A 13,048-nucleotide genomic window follows, 5' to 3' on the forward strand; every position below is an offset into this window, starting at 1 on the left:
CGGCGCTTCCCCAGCGCAGCTGGAGCCCGGGAGGGGAAGCGCCCAGCCTGGGGCGCAGGGTCTGGAGGCTGCCCGGCAAACCTGTGAAGCCAGTAGCGCTCGGGCTTTGGGCAGCCCCTATGCCTCCGGACCCTGCGCCCCCGGCCGGGCACTTTCCCTCCCGGGCTCCAGCTGCTCTGCTCCTCCCCTGACTCTTCGGCTCTGTTTAAGAGCCAAGCTGCCCGAGCCAGCGCTACCGGCTTTGGGCAGCCCCCTTGCCTCCAGACCCTGCGCCGCTGGAGCAGAGCAGCTGGAGCCCGGGAAGGGAAGTGCCCGGCCGGCGGCTCGGGGTCCGGAGGCACGGGGGCTGCCCGAAGCCGGTAGCGCTGGCTCGGGCAGCTTGGCTCTTAAACAGAGCCGAACAGTCAGGGGAGGATCAGAGCAGCTGGAGCCCGGGAGGGGAAGTGCCCGGCCGGGGGCGCAGGGTCTGGAGGCTGCCCGGCAAACCATGAAGCCGGTAGCGCTCGGGCTTCGGGCAGCCCCTATGCCTCCGGACCCTGCGCCCCCGGCCGGGCACTTCCCCTCCCAGGCTCCAGCTGCTGTGCTCCTCCCCTGACTCTTCGGCTCTGTTTAAGAGCCGAGCTGTCCGAGCGCTCCGACTTCGGCAGCCCCCATGCCTCCGGACCCCAGCCGCCGGCCGGGCACTTCTCCTCCCCAGCTCCAGCTGCTCTGCTCCTCCCCTGACTCAGACTTCGACTCTGTTTAAGAGCCAAGCTGCCCGAGCCAGCGCTACCGGCTTCGGGCAGCCCCCATGCCTCCGGACCCCAGCCGCCGGAGCACGGGGGCTGCCCGAAGCCGGTAGCGCTGGCTCGGGCAGCTTGGCTCTTAAACAGAGCCGAAGAGTCAGGGGAGGAGCAGAGCAGCTGGAGCCGGGGAGGAGAAGTGCCTGGCTGGCGGCTGGGGTCCGGAGGCAAGGGGGCTGCCCGAAGCCGGTAGCGCTGGCTTGGGCAGCTTGGCTCTTAAACACAGCCGAAGTCTGAGTCAGGGGAGGAGCAGAGCAGCCGCGGGAGAGGAAGTGCCCGTCCGGTATTTTTCCCGGACATGTTCGGCTTTTTGGCAATTCCCCCCGGACGGGGGTTTGATTGCGGAAAAGCCGGACATGTCCGGGAAAAACTGGACATATGGTAACCCTACGTGACTGGTGCCCGGGGCCGGGGGCGCAGCTCCAGCCCCAGGGGGACGCAAATCCGGACAGTGACGGCTCCCCGCAACGCGCTGGCGTCCACAACCCCCCCGAGGGCGCCCCCCAGCCCTGCGATGGCTGCCGAGCGGCGCCCAGAGACACCCCCCACCCAAAGGACAGGGGCCCGCGCCCCCCCTTCCCCGACGGCTTGCTGCCTCACAGGGGCAGGTTGGTCGCGTCGCAGGGGCCGCTGGGAGTTGTAGTTCTCGGCCGCTCCCCTCTCCCGGCTCTCCCTGGAGCATGAGGCCCGGCCAGACTACAGCCCCCAGCATGCCCTGGGCAGGAGCCGAGTGTCGCACCGAGATGATGTCACAGCGGGCGACCCACACACACAAATTCGGAGATCCTAGCTTCCCTATTTCCCCGGACATGTCCGGCTTTTTGGCAATTCCCCCCGGACGGGGATTTGGGGACCAAAAAGCCGGACATGTCCGGGGAAATCCGGACGTATGGTAACCCTATGGTAGAATGTCAACTTTAAGGAAAGCTGTTTTTTCAGGGGGCTGTAACTAGGGAATTCCTTGATCACATGACCCCAAATTTAGATAACTAACCATACTGTGCACTTCTATGCTGCACATTTCAAAGCAATTCAAGTAACTGTGAAGATTTTAGATCACTTAGAAACTGGTTTTATCTTATCTATACCAGACCTAGCAGTCTGACATAATATATTTTTTTAATTAAGAGGAAGGATAGGTGGGGCAGCTAACAAATTTCAAAGACATTTTAATGCTTAGCATAAAGCAGTTTCCTGGTAGATAGCCTAGATATAAGGTCCTAAACCTGATGTATGCATCAGTCACAAGCTGTGTCTCCCTTACTTTGCCCCATCTCAGGCCAGTCCAATACAATCAGGGTAGTACCACTTATTTGCTTTCACAGGCAATTCAGTTCATTTTTCACTACCCTACAAATGTGTAATGTGCTTCAGATTTTACTACTGAAAACGCATGGCTGCATTGTAGAAATTGTTGGGGGAAATGGGAGGTCTTTCTCTGCTGGGGAGGAGACCACTCTGGTTTTTAGGACCCAGGAGAAAAAGAGGAGTTTGTTTTGTTTTTGGCAACTTAAGCTTTTAATCAACAGAGGTTTTCCTTCCACTTTTTGGGCAATCAGAGATGAGTTTAAATTTCAAGGACAGGGATTTGAACATCTCATTTCCCACTGAACCAAAACTCAAAGGCAACTACCTGTCCCACTGCACTTCTTAATTATTACTATTATATCTATCCAAAAAAGAGAAGCTCATTAGATGGATGTTCCTGCTAAATGATAACAGGACCCTCAGTATTTCCCCTGTATTGTAACAAATGCCCTTGTTTGACTCTTACCATCCTCCTGCATTACAATGAGATAATGTCATCTTTGTAAATAGGTACATAAAAATATAACAACATTTTAACATTATCCACCACACTGCAATTAATATCCATGTTGGACCCTTATATCTCCATGTCTTTCAGTCACTTACATAAGCACTTAGCAATGTTGAGATTTAAAATATTATCATTAGGCTCCAATGTTAACGCCCCATTGAGATGAATGGCTTATATAGACAGATGTCATTGCACACAAGTCAGGTTTTGAGGGTTTAATTTGCAATCATGAGAATTAGACTGGGGGTGTGAGGATGGGAGGAAGAGTTAAAAGATTCTCAGATATCTAGAGCATTGTTATTCAGCATATTCCAACACAAAGACAATTATGTGGTAATTTATGCACCTACACAGTTGCACTATACACTGGGCACTGCCCATCCATCATCATGAACACATAGAACTTACCCTGTGATGTCATGATATTCTGTCACCTTGGATACACACAACTTTCAAGAGAGTCCAATCACACCAGTGTGTTCAACTGTTCACTGTGTGGCAAAGTCCACACAGCTGTTAACAGCCTTTAGGGGCCAGCTGTCAGAAGTTACTATCCTACTAGTTCCTGGGAGTTCAGTGACAGAGAAACTACCTGAAGGTTTATTAAGAGCTCAGGAGTGGGAGAGAAGGTAGGACAATTGAGGTCAGAGATTTTCAGACATATGCTTCAGACCTTTGGGGGCTCCCTTGGAACTCTGGATCCTGGGGCCTTACTTCCTTCACATGCCTGGAAGCATTCTAGTTCTCAGTGACTCCCTTCCTTTCCACACACAGGGAATTTGACCCTTACAGTCTTTCATCTATCCTCCCACACTCACACAGTTCTGCCAAAGTCCCTCAGTCCCAGCCTACAGGACCCCCTGCTGTTCCAGCCCTGGGTTCCCTATCATGCTGCTCAGTCTATGCCCCTCTGTTATTCCAGTCACACTCTCCCCAAGTCACATCTCTCCTGATATCTCTCAGTACTGCTATTCTAGTCCTGGCTAAACACTCCCTGCCCCTCCCCCAGCCCCTCCGCCCCAAATTCATCCTGAATAAGAGACCAAGCATGAAAAATTCCAGGCCAACATTTCAATCAATTAAAAACAGGAGGTTTATGACTAGAAGGGTTAGCCAACCTTAAAATATGTGTTCGTAGTTCTTCATCTACAATATATAACCTCCCATGCTGTTGTATTTTGCTAGTACCCCTGGCATCCCAGCATTGAACATGGCATCCAAAAAAAAGAAGCCAGAACAAACAGCTAAAGATTTTGGAAAAAGTAAGCAAGGAACAAACAGAAAGGAAGGTGATATATGCAAGGCAAGGAGCAGCACAGAACCATTTGTCAAAGAGAGGGAGCAGTATCTGCAGAAGGAATATAAGATCCTGACTGAGCATATGAACATGTACATGAAGCGAGTAGAGCACTTCCTGTGGGAGAATGAGTTCCTAGATAAGGAGGCCCAGAAGATTCGGGAGGACAGCAAAGCCTACATGACCTATATAAGTAAACACACTCAGAAATGCCAAAATACTATAATTACACTAAACGACCAGAACCACTTCGACCTGGCACAGGTCCGAAAGCAGAAGGAAGAGTTGAGCTCACAGTACACAGCTAAAGAGAAGGAGGTGAGGAACCAATTGATGGAGATGGAGACAAAGTATTCTCTTATGAACAAGGAGGTTGAAGACTTGCAGCCCTTCAAGGACCTGCAGTTGGAACAGCTGAGCAGAATCAAGGAGCTGGAGAAAGAACTGCTGGTCACAAAAATCCGGCACTCAGAGCAAATGCACAAGGTCAAGAGCAGATTTCTGCAAGCAAAAGCTGAATATGAGCTGGACTCTCGTCAGAAGGTTCAGTCTCTGGCCAAGAGAGCTGAAGAGGAAGCTGTACGCAGTCTAATCCAGCACACCAAGCAGGTGAAAGCAGAGAATTGGCGACTGCGCCATGAACTGCTCAGCCTCATCCAACGCTCACACATCCTCAAAACCTTCAAGCTTCAACTGAGGGAGCAGCAACAGCAACTCCTTCGGGAGCACCATTATAGCCAAGACCTCATGCGCATGCGCCATTGGCTAAAGGAGCATGGGGCACAGGGCTCAAAAAAGGAAGTCAACAGCTTTGGCAGCTCCCTCAAAAGCATCACATCAGCCAAGATAAGACACATCCCTACTTCCCTCACTAGTGCCAAATCATAAAGTGAAGGTTAAATTTAACTTTCATAGTTAAGTGACATTAGAAAGTGCAATCCCTTTTCTCCACAAAGTAAGTAACTAAAATTTCCCTCTCTGGAGACAGACTAAGATGATTAATAACTTGATGCTTTCGCACCAGCAGATAATATTCTTGGATTAAAAAAAGACAGGGGAGGGAATGGAGAGAAGAACAATTAAAAAATAAGCAAAAAAGGCAAGAAGTTCTTGAGTGCAGATACTTGTTTCTGAGAGTATAATTGATCTCATGATCAGCTAATATTATGGGCCAGGTCCTCAGCCCCACTCTAATTCCTCTGCATTGCTTTGGTGGTATAAAGAGGTTGTAAAGATGGACTCTCTGGCCAGATGAGGAATCCTTAAATAGAACAGAGCAGACATATCTGAAAGGATATTTTATGGCTATTGCTGGGACATGTAGGCATCCCATGCTGTGTTTGTACACACTGCAGACTTGAACTATTGAAAGTCTGCTATCCCCATCTACGCCAGTTTTCCAAACCCAAGTCACTGAGGTAGAAATCCAGACAGAAACCTTAAATTGTGTAATCCCAAAACCAGTGTTCAAAAGAGGGAACACAAATAAATAAACAAATGAGCAGCATGTAGGTGCACTTATGGCAGACAAATCCCTTTCACATCACACAATGTAAGCAAAATCAGGCTATTCAGCCTTTGGCCATAAGCTACAAATACCAATAAAAGACAATATTAATTGATTTCCCCATTTGACTGTTCCTGTTAATTGTTATCTTCCCTGATCATCTCATCTCCAAAATTGCTGGCAATCAGTCTATTTCTGATGCTTAAAGACACCTCCTCTTCCAGGTACATCAATACTTACTGATCCTGAGCTTCCTCAGCAGCCCCATTAGCAGGGGCTATGACTGCCATTACGTCTGCATTCTCACAACAAGGGTATTCTATATCTTACGGCTATTTTGTGGTGCATACAACACATCAGGCGTATCCTGCTAACGTTTTCCATGATGGATAGTAACATGTCACTAGTGTGCTGCGGATATACAAAGAAAAAACAAGAATTGGCTGGGCTCAGCTGATCCACAAGGTCTGATCTATTCCCTAGCCTGTATGCAGTCCCTTGGGAGTGACCCCTTTAGTGTGCCGGGCCCCAAAGACCAGGACCGGCCTACAACATTTTGGCACCTGAGGCGGGGAGCTCAAATGACGCCCCCATACCCAGGGCCGGTTCTAACTTTTTTGCCACCCCAGGCAAAAAAAAAGAGTGCCGCCCACCGTAACACCCCCACCCGAGCGCCGGGCCGGGCCGCCCAAACCCCCGCTCCCCCCGAGCGCCACGCCGCCCAACCCCCCCCCCCCAGCACCACGCCGGGCCGCCCAAACCCCCGCCCCTCCCCGAGCGCCACACCGCCGAAGCCCCCGCCCCCCCGAGCACTGTGCCGGGCCGCCCAAATCCCCGCCCCCTGCCGAGCCGGGCCGGGCCGCCCCCCGAGCGCTGTGCCGGGCCGCCGAAGCCCCCGCCCCCCCAGCGCCGTGCCAGCTCCTGCCCCCCCAGGGCTCACGCTGCTGAAACAAAAACAAACAAACAAAAAACCTCGAGCGCCACCCCACCGAACCAAAAAAACAAAAAACCCCGAGCGCCCCCCACCACCCCAAGATTGGCCGCCCCTTCCAAGGTGCCACCCCAAGCACGTGCTTGGTCGGCTGGTGCCTGGAGCCGGCCCTGCCAATACCCCCTCACTTGGGCCAAAACTTTGAAAAGTCTCAATTCTGCCTTCTTCCTGTTCTACTCCTCTCATGGTACTGCTCTGCTGCCTACCCCAATAAAGGAGAACTAACAACTTAAAATGCCTTGTTCAAAAATTTTAACTAACACAACTTTCAAACGCCTGAACAGCAGATGTAACTTTTCTTGTCTGCATAGTAAACACTGGCATTTTTATCTGTTTGAATAATCAAAGTGGTGCTTTCCGTGCCTTCTTGGTTGCAAAGATTTGAACTGCTTCCTGAAGGTCCACAGTCTAGGCCAGCTCATGCTCTATTGAGATGGTTGCAAGGCCGACCAGCCTCTCCTGTGTCACTGTGGAGCGTAGATGTGTTCTTATTAACATCAGCTTGGAGAAGCTGCGTTCTCCACTGGCAACTGTTACAGGAAGTGTTAGAAGTATGCACAGAGCAACAAAAGCATTTGGAAAGCGGATGGTCATCTTATTTGTGCACATATATTCTAGAACAGCCTTTGGAGTTGATCCTGCTGCAATGTATCTTGAAAGGGCTTTCAGTTCATCATCTAAATCACTCACATCAATATCGCGCATGTCATCATGTGTCAACACTGTCTCTAGTGCCCTGCATTGCTGGTGTAGGTCTTCTTCAGGTATAGTGAGGAGTTTTGGAATATCATACAACATCCCAAATATACTGCTGTGTTTGTTCCTTGAGCTGCATGAAACGTTCTTCAACTGACTGTATTGCACAATCTAGCACCTGGTTAAAGAATTCAACTTTGAATTGTTGTTTGGGGTCTCTTATGGGATTATCCCGTGCCTCGTAATCAAAATGTCTTCTTCTTCGGTGACTCTTGTATTCTTGAATGGGTGGGAAAATAGCTTCAGTGTGAAGTTCCTCTTCCAACTTCTGTGCACTCTTCAGAATGTTTTGAAATCCCTCATCTGACCGGTAAGACTGTAGGTATGACTTTGCTTTGTCCAGTTGTTCTATTGCTCCAGATATATCAAGGTCAACACCTTGGAGTCTCTTGCTTACAACATTTATTTCAAACAGTATGTCATGCCACAACACTAAACCACACAGAAATTTGAAGTTATGTATGTTTCTGGTGATTCCATTTCCCTCTGCCACTGTTCTCCCACAAACAGTTCCTGTCATAGCATTATCCTCCTTAATGGCAACTATGGCATCATCTATCTTCCCAATTTGGTGTTTGATAGGCTTTATCGCCTCTGCTTGACTTTCCCCTCGTGTGGCACTCCGTGGATTCAGTGTCAGAGATGTTCCCAGATGTTGCTTCAAAATTTGCCATCAATGAGTTGATGCAGAGAAAAATACATAGATGCTTTGAATTACATTAAAAAATTCAGCAGCCTCACTAGAAGCTGATGCTGCATCACTGACCACCAAGTTCAATGAATGAGAACTGCATGGGACAAAAAAAGCTTGAGGGTTTAGCACTCGGATCCGTGTCTGCACGCCTCTGTTCTTTCCTCTCATGTTGGCACCCTTATCATAGCCCTGACCTCTCATGTCAGCTATCACAATTCCCGTATCTTCCAGCTTTTTAAGAAGCACATTTGTCCTACCAGCTCCTGTAGTATCATCAATGTCAATAAATTCTAGAAAATGCTCTCTGACAGTCACCATTGCAGGGACATTTTCACTAGGTTTATAGATTCATAGATTCTAGGACTGGAAGGGACCTCGAGAGGTCATCGAGTCCAGTCCCCTGCCCGTATGGCAGGACCAAATACTGTCTAGACCATCCCTGATAGACACTTATCTAACCTACTCTTAAATATCTCCAGAGATGGAGATTCCACAACCTCCCTAGGCAATCTATTCCAGTGTTTAACCACCCTGACAGTTAGGAACTTTTTCCTAATGTCCAACCTAGACCTCCCTTGCTGCAGTTTAAACCCATTGTTTCTTGTTCTATCCTTAGAGACTAAGGTGAACAAGTTTTCTCCCTCCTCCTTATGACACCCTTTTAAATACCTAAAAACTGCTATCATGTCCCCTCTCAGTCTTCTCTTTTCCAAACTAAACAAACCCAATTCTTTCAGCCTTCCTTCATAGGTCATGTTCTCAAGACCTTTAATCATTCTTGTTGCTCTTCTCTGGACCCTTTCCAATTTCTCCACATCTTTTTTGAAATGCGGTGCCCAGAACTGGACACAATACTCCAGCTGAGGCCTAACCAGAGCAGAGTAGAGCGGAAGAATGACTTCTCGTGTCTTGCTCACAACACACCTGTTAATACATCCCAGAATCATGTTTGCTTTTTTTGCAACAGCATCACACTGTTGACTCATATTTAGCTTGTGGTCCACTATAACCCCTAGATCCCTTTCTGCCGTACTCCTTCCTAGACAGTCTCTTCCCATTCTGTATGTGTGAAACTGATTTTTTCTTCCTAAGTGGAGCACTTTGCATTTGTCTTTGTTCTGTTGTTACAAAACACACCATTAAAGTCATTTGTTCCCTATGGCTGATGTCAGGTGTGCAGTCCAGAATAACAGAGTGATATCTTGCTGACTTCAGATCTGCCACAATCTTCTGTTTGACTTTTGTTGCCAGTAACTCTATGATCTCATTTTGAATTGTTTTTCCAAGGTAGTGGTGTGTGGACATTTCTTGGGTGATGACTCTTCTTAGATGCATCCAACTCAGCCATCAGCTCCACAGTTTTAAGGAAGTTTCCATTGTTTGGCACATACAGTTGATCTGAAGTGCCACGCAGTGCTAGGTTTTGGGTAGCAAGCATTCTCACAATGGCAATGAGCCTTTTCAGAACATTTTGCCAGTAAAGAGTCTCTGATGCAATCTTCTCTTGATGCTGATCATCTATGATGGCCTTTAACCTTAGTCTCATCTCAAGCTCTTTCCACCTATGGAATGCTCTCTGGTGATCTGCTGCCTTCTCATGGCATGCCAGATTTCTAGCCAGATTTTTCCAGTCCTTTGTTCCTGTAGAACCCAATGTGGCTGGAACATTAGACTGGAAGAATTTGCAACAAAAACAGTATGCAACATTCTGGGTTTTTGAGTACATAAGCCATGGCCTCTCCATTTTGTCACCATTGGGGATTTCACGCCAGTAATGTGTTGGATGGAAACTTTTATTTTCATTATCTTTGGGAAACATGAAGTTTTTCACTTGCTGTGGGCAATGCAGTACAAGGAAGTCCCTCAGGCTACTGCTCAAGTGGGTCCGCAGTCCTAGATCATCTAGACTTAAGGAACTAAACTCAGCATCCGCTGTTTCTTCCACCTCCACCACACTCTTCTCTGATCTACACTTTTCTTCAGGAATGTGCATGGTTACATCCATTTGAGATGGAGATACGGATGCTGCAGTAGCTGCCAGGTCACCTGCACTCTGACTAACTGGAAGATCAGGCATCTCCTCACCACTCACATCCTCACTCAGGGCCGCCGAGAGGGGGGGGCAGGTGGGGCAATTTGCCCCAGGCCCCGGGCCCCGCAGGGGCCCCGTGAGCCCTGGCCCGGCAGCGGTCCGGGTCTTCGGCAGCATTTCGGTGGCGGGTCCTTCAGTGCTGCCGAAGATGCGGAGCAACTGAAGGGCCCCCCGCCACCGAAATGCTGCCGAAGACCCGGACCACCGCCGGGTGAGTACAAGCGCCGCAGCTCCCCCGCTTTGCCCCAGACCCCCTGAATCCTCTGGGAGGCCCTGTCCTCTCTAGGGCTGGAAGGCTCGCTGTGAACATTCATGTCTATGTATCTCAGGAGAGCTCCTTCCTGCTTAGCTAGAAAAACTTCCTTTGCTTTCTTTTTTTTCTGAATGCTGCCCCAGAGGGGCGTTTTCTTCTTTCACTCAGGACTGCTGTTCTGTGCCAGCTATAGTGGCTCTCAACACTCAGTTGAAGGGGACAAATAAGCAGGCTGGTAGCAGGGCCTGAGTGAGGGAAGATATCAGCGTCTTAAGGGCCAAACTGGCTCCTACTACTTCAGCTGACTGCCTGTTCTCCTCAAGTGGGTTCAGGGAAGCAGCAGGAAACAGGAAGCTCCCTGAGGAGCTGGTGTTAATCAGTCCAGGCTCCTGGGGGTGCTAGACAGGTACATAAGAGGCTTCTCCTCCTCTCTCCCCGTGCAGCGCCTGCTGCTTTCTGTTATTCCCTCTCACCTTTTCTCCTGCCTGCCTGTTATGTCTCTTGTGCCCTCCTTCCTCTAGCACAGCACTCCACCATCTCTGTGCATCTTGGGCAGAGAGAATACATATGCACCAGAAGCAGACACAATTTTCTACACTCTGGGTCCTAGTGGCACCCTCCTCACAGTCTGACACCTGAGGCGGCCGCCTCAGTTCGCCTCATGATAAGGCCAGTCCTGCCAAAGACCCATATAGGTCCACAGGGGCAGGCCCATGGCCTCCAAGACTGGACCTTCAGGCACCAGAGAGCCCTGTCTCTCACCATGGCTCCCTGCAGCTAATCCAGCTAAGCCAGACTCTTGTGGGAGATTTGTATTGTACCCCTTCAGGGCGCAATGCTCCCAGTGAGTATTTTCAGTGACAGCAGGCAGCCTTTTCAAAACAAGGTAATTTATTAATCACCTGGCATACAGAATCTGAAAGTCCTTAGTTAGCAAAAAGAAATAAAGGTTAAGATACAGTCCATCTGACCAAGCCAATGCAATCAGACAGCCACGTTGCTATGGCCTCCCTTCCAGGCTCTGTCTCCCCTGTCTCTTTGTAACATCCAGGTGAGAGCAGTTGAGCCTCTCTCACTCAAAAAAACATTCTTGTCCCCTTCCTGTCACCTCTCAGTCATTTGTTTTCAGGCAGAACCACACTGAGGGCATGTCTATGCTACAAATTTAAGTCAACATGTAGCTGCTGCAGTAATTAAGTCAGCTGTGATGTCCACACCACACTCCTTGTGTCAGTGGAGTGCGTACTCACTAGCAGCACTTGCATCGATGCAGAGAGTAGTGCACTGTGGGTAGCTATCCTACAGTGCAACTCGCCACAGGGGGTTTTGGGAAGGGCTTGCAATGTCTCATGGGACCAAAACATTCTCGCAAGGGTGACTGGGAGCATGGCTTCAATGTTCCATGATGCAGTTTTCTCCCTCCCCTGATTTCATCTGCAGCACATAATACTTTGCACCTTTTTTCAAAGGCTGGCATAGCCGTGCATATGCCATCACTACAGAAGCATGTACACCACTCAGCTTTGCACTATTGTGGAAAAGCAAACATCACGCTTCTTATTCTGCAGCATTTCCAGAGCTGCAAGAGAAACCGCCATGCAGAACATAGAATCATAAAATCATAGAACTGGAAGGGCCCTCAAGTGGTCATCTAGTCCAGTCCCCTGCACTCGTGGCAGGACTATTATCTAGACCATTCCTGACAGGTGTTTGTCTAACCTGCTCTTAAAAATCTCCAATGATGGAGATTCCACAACCTCCCTAGGAAATTTATTCCAGTGCTTAACCACCCTGACAGTTAGGAAGATTTTCCTAATATCCAGCCTAAACCCCTCTTACTGCAATTTAAGCCCATTGCTTCTTGTCCTATCCTCAGAGGTTAAGAAAAACAATTTTTCTTCCTCCTTGTAACAACCTTTTATGTACTTGAAAACTGTTATCATGTCCCCTCTCAATCTTCTCTTTTCCAGACTAAACAAACCCAATTTTTTTCAATCTTCCCTTATAGGTCATGTTTTCTAGACCTTTAATCATTTTTGTTGCTCTTCTCTGGACTCTCTCCAATTTGTCCACATCCTTCCACATCCGGCTCCAGGCACCAGCGGAGGAAGCATGTGCCTGGGGCGGCATTCCATCCATTCTTGGGGCGGCACAGTCTGGGCAGCTTTTTTTTTTTTTTTTTTTTGCTTGGCAGTCCTAGCGACTTTTTTTTTTTTTTTTTTTTGGCTTGGGATGGCAAAAATGGTAGAACTGGCCCTGGACACAATACACCAGTTGAGGCCTAAACAGAGCGGAGTAGAGCAGAAGAATTACTTCTTGTGTCTTGCTTACAACACTCCGCTCCTGCCCTGCAGGGCTTGAAAGCAGCCCTGGAGACGGCTGCAGCTCTGAAACCTGGGCTGATTGGAGAAGTAGCCACAGCTGGGCCACGCCCCAATCAGGCCGCAGCTGGCCCTTATAAGAGGGCAGTGGACCGGGAGCAGACAGACTCTCTCTGCCTTCAGAGAGAGAGAGAGAAAGCGAGAGCGAGCGGGCGGGCGGGCCTGCCTGGCTGCTGGGAAACTCAGGGTGCCTAGAGTGAGGCAGGGCTGGGGAAAAGCCAGAGGGGCTAGGGAGCTCCAGGCTGGCACCTCCCCAGGCTGCAGGGCCTTGTCCAAGGCCCCATAGAGGCACTGGGTTCCAGAGAGAGGCAGCAGGTAGGGTTACCATATTTCAGCAAGCAAAAAAGAGGATGGGAGGAGCCCCGCCCTAGCCCTGCCCCATCCTGCCCTAGCCCCGCCCCTGCCCCTCCCACTTCCCCCCCTCAGAACCCCCAACCCTCCCCCTGCTCCTTGTCCCCTGACTGCCCCCTCCTGGG

At 49.5% G+C, this 13,048-nt stretch overlaps 1 protein-coding gene across 1 annotated transcript; it reads left to right on the forward strand.

Annotated features, from left to right (window-relative positions):
* The first annotated feature begins 3,811 nt into the window (after nt 1–3,811).
* On the forward strand, nt 3,812–4,786 carry CCDC166 (coiled-coil domain containing 166). Its single transcript, XM_065397859.1, has one exon. It carries the CDS (start codon nt 3,812–3,814, stop codon nt 4,784–4,786), a length of 975 nt encoding a protein of 324 aa, XP_065253931.1.
* The last annotated feature ends 8,262 nt before the right edge of the window (nt 4,787–13,048 follow it).

Source organism: Emys orbicularis, chromosome 2 (genome assembly GCF_028017835.1).
Source record: "Emys orbicularis isolate rEmyOrb1 chromosome 2, rEmyOrb1.hap1, whole genome shotgun sequence".
In the NCBI taxonomy this organism is placed as follows: domain Eukaryota; kingdom Metazoa; phylum Chordata; order Testudines; family Emydidae; genus Emys; species Emys orbicularis.

Coding starts and splice junctions, on each gene's coding strand:
- CCDC166 (XM_065397859.1), top strand. CDS start 3,812: ATGGCATCCAAAAAAAAGAAGCCAGAACAAACAGCTAAAGATTTTGGA.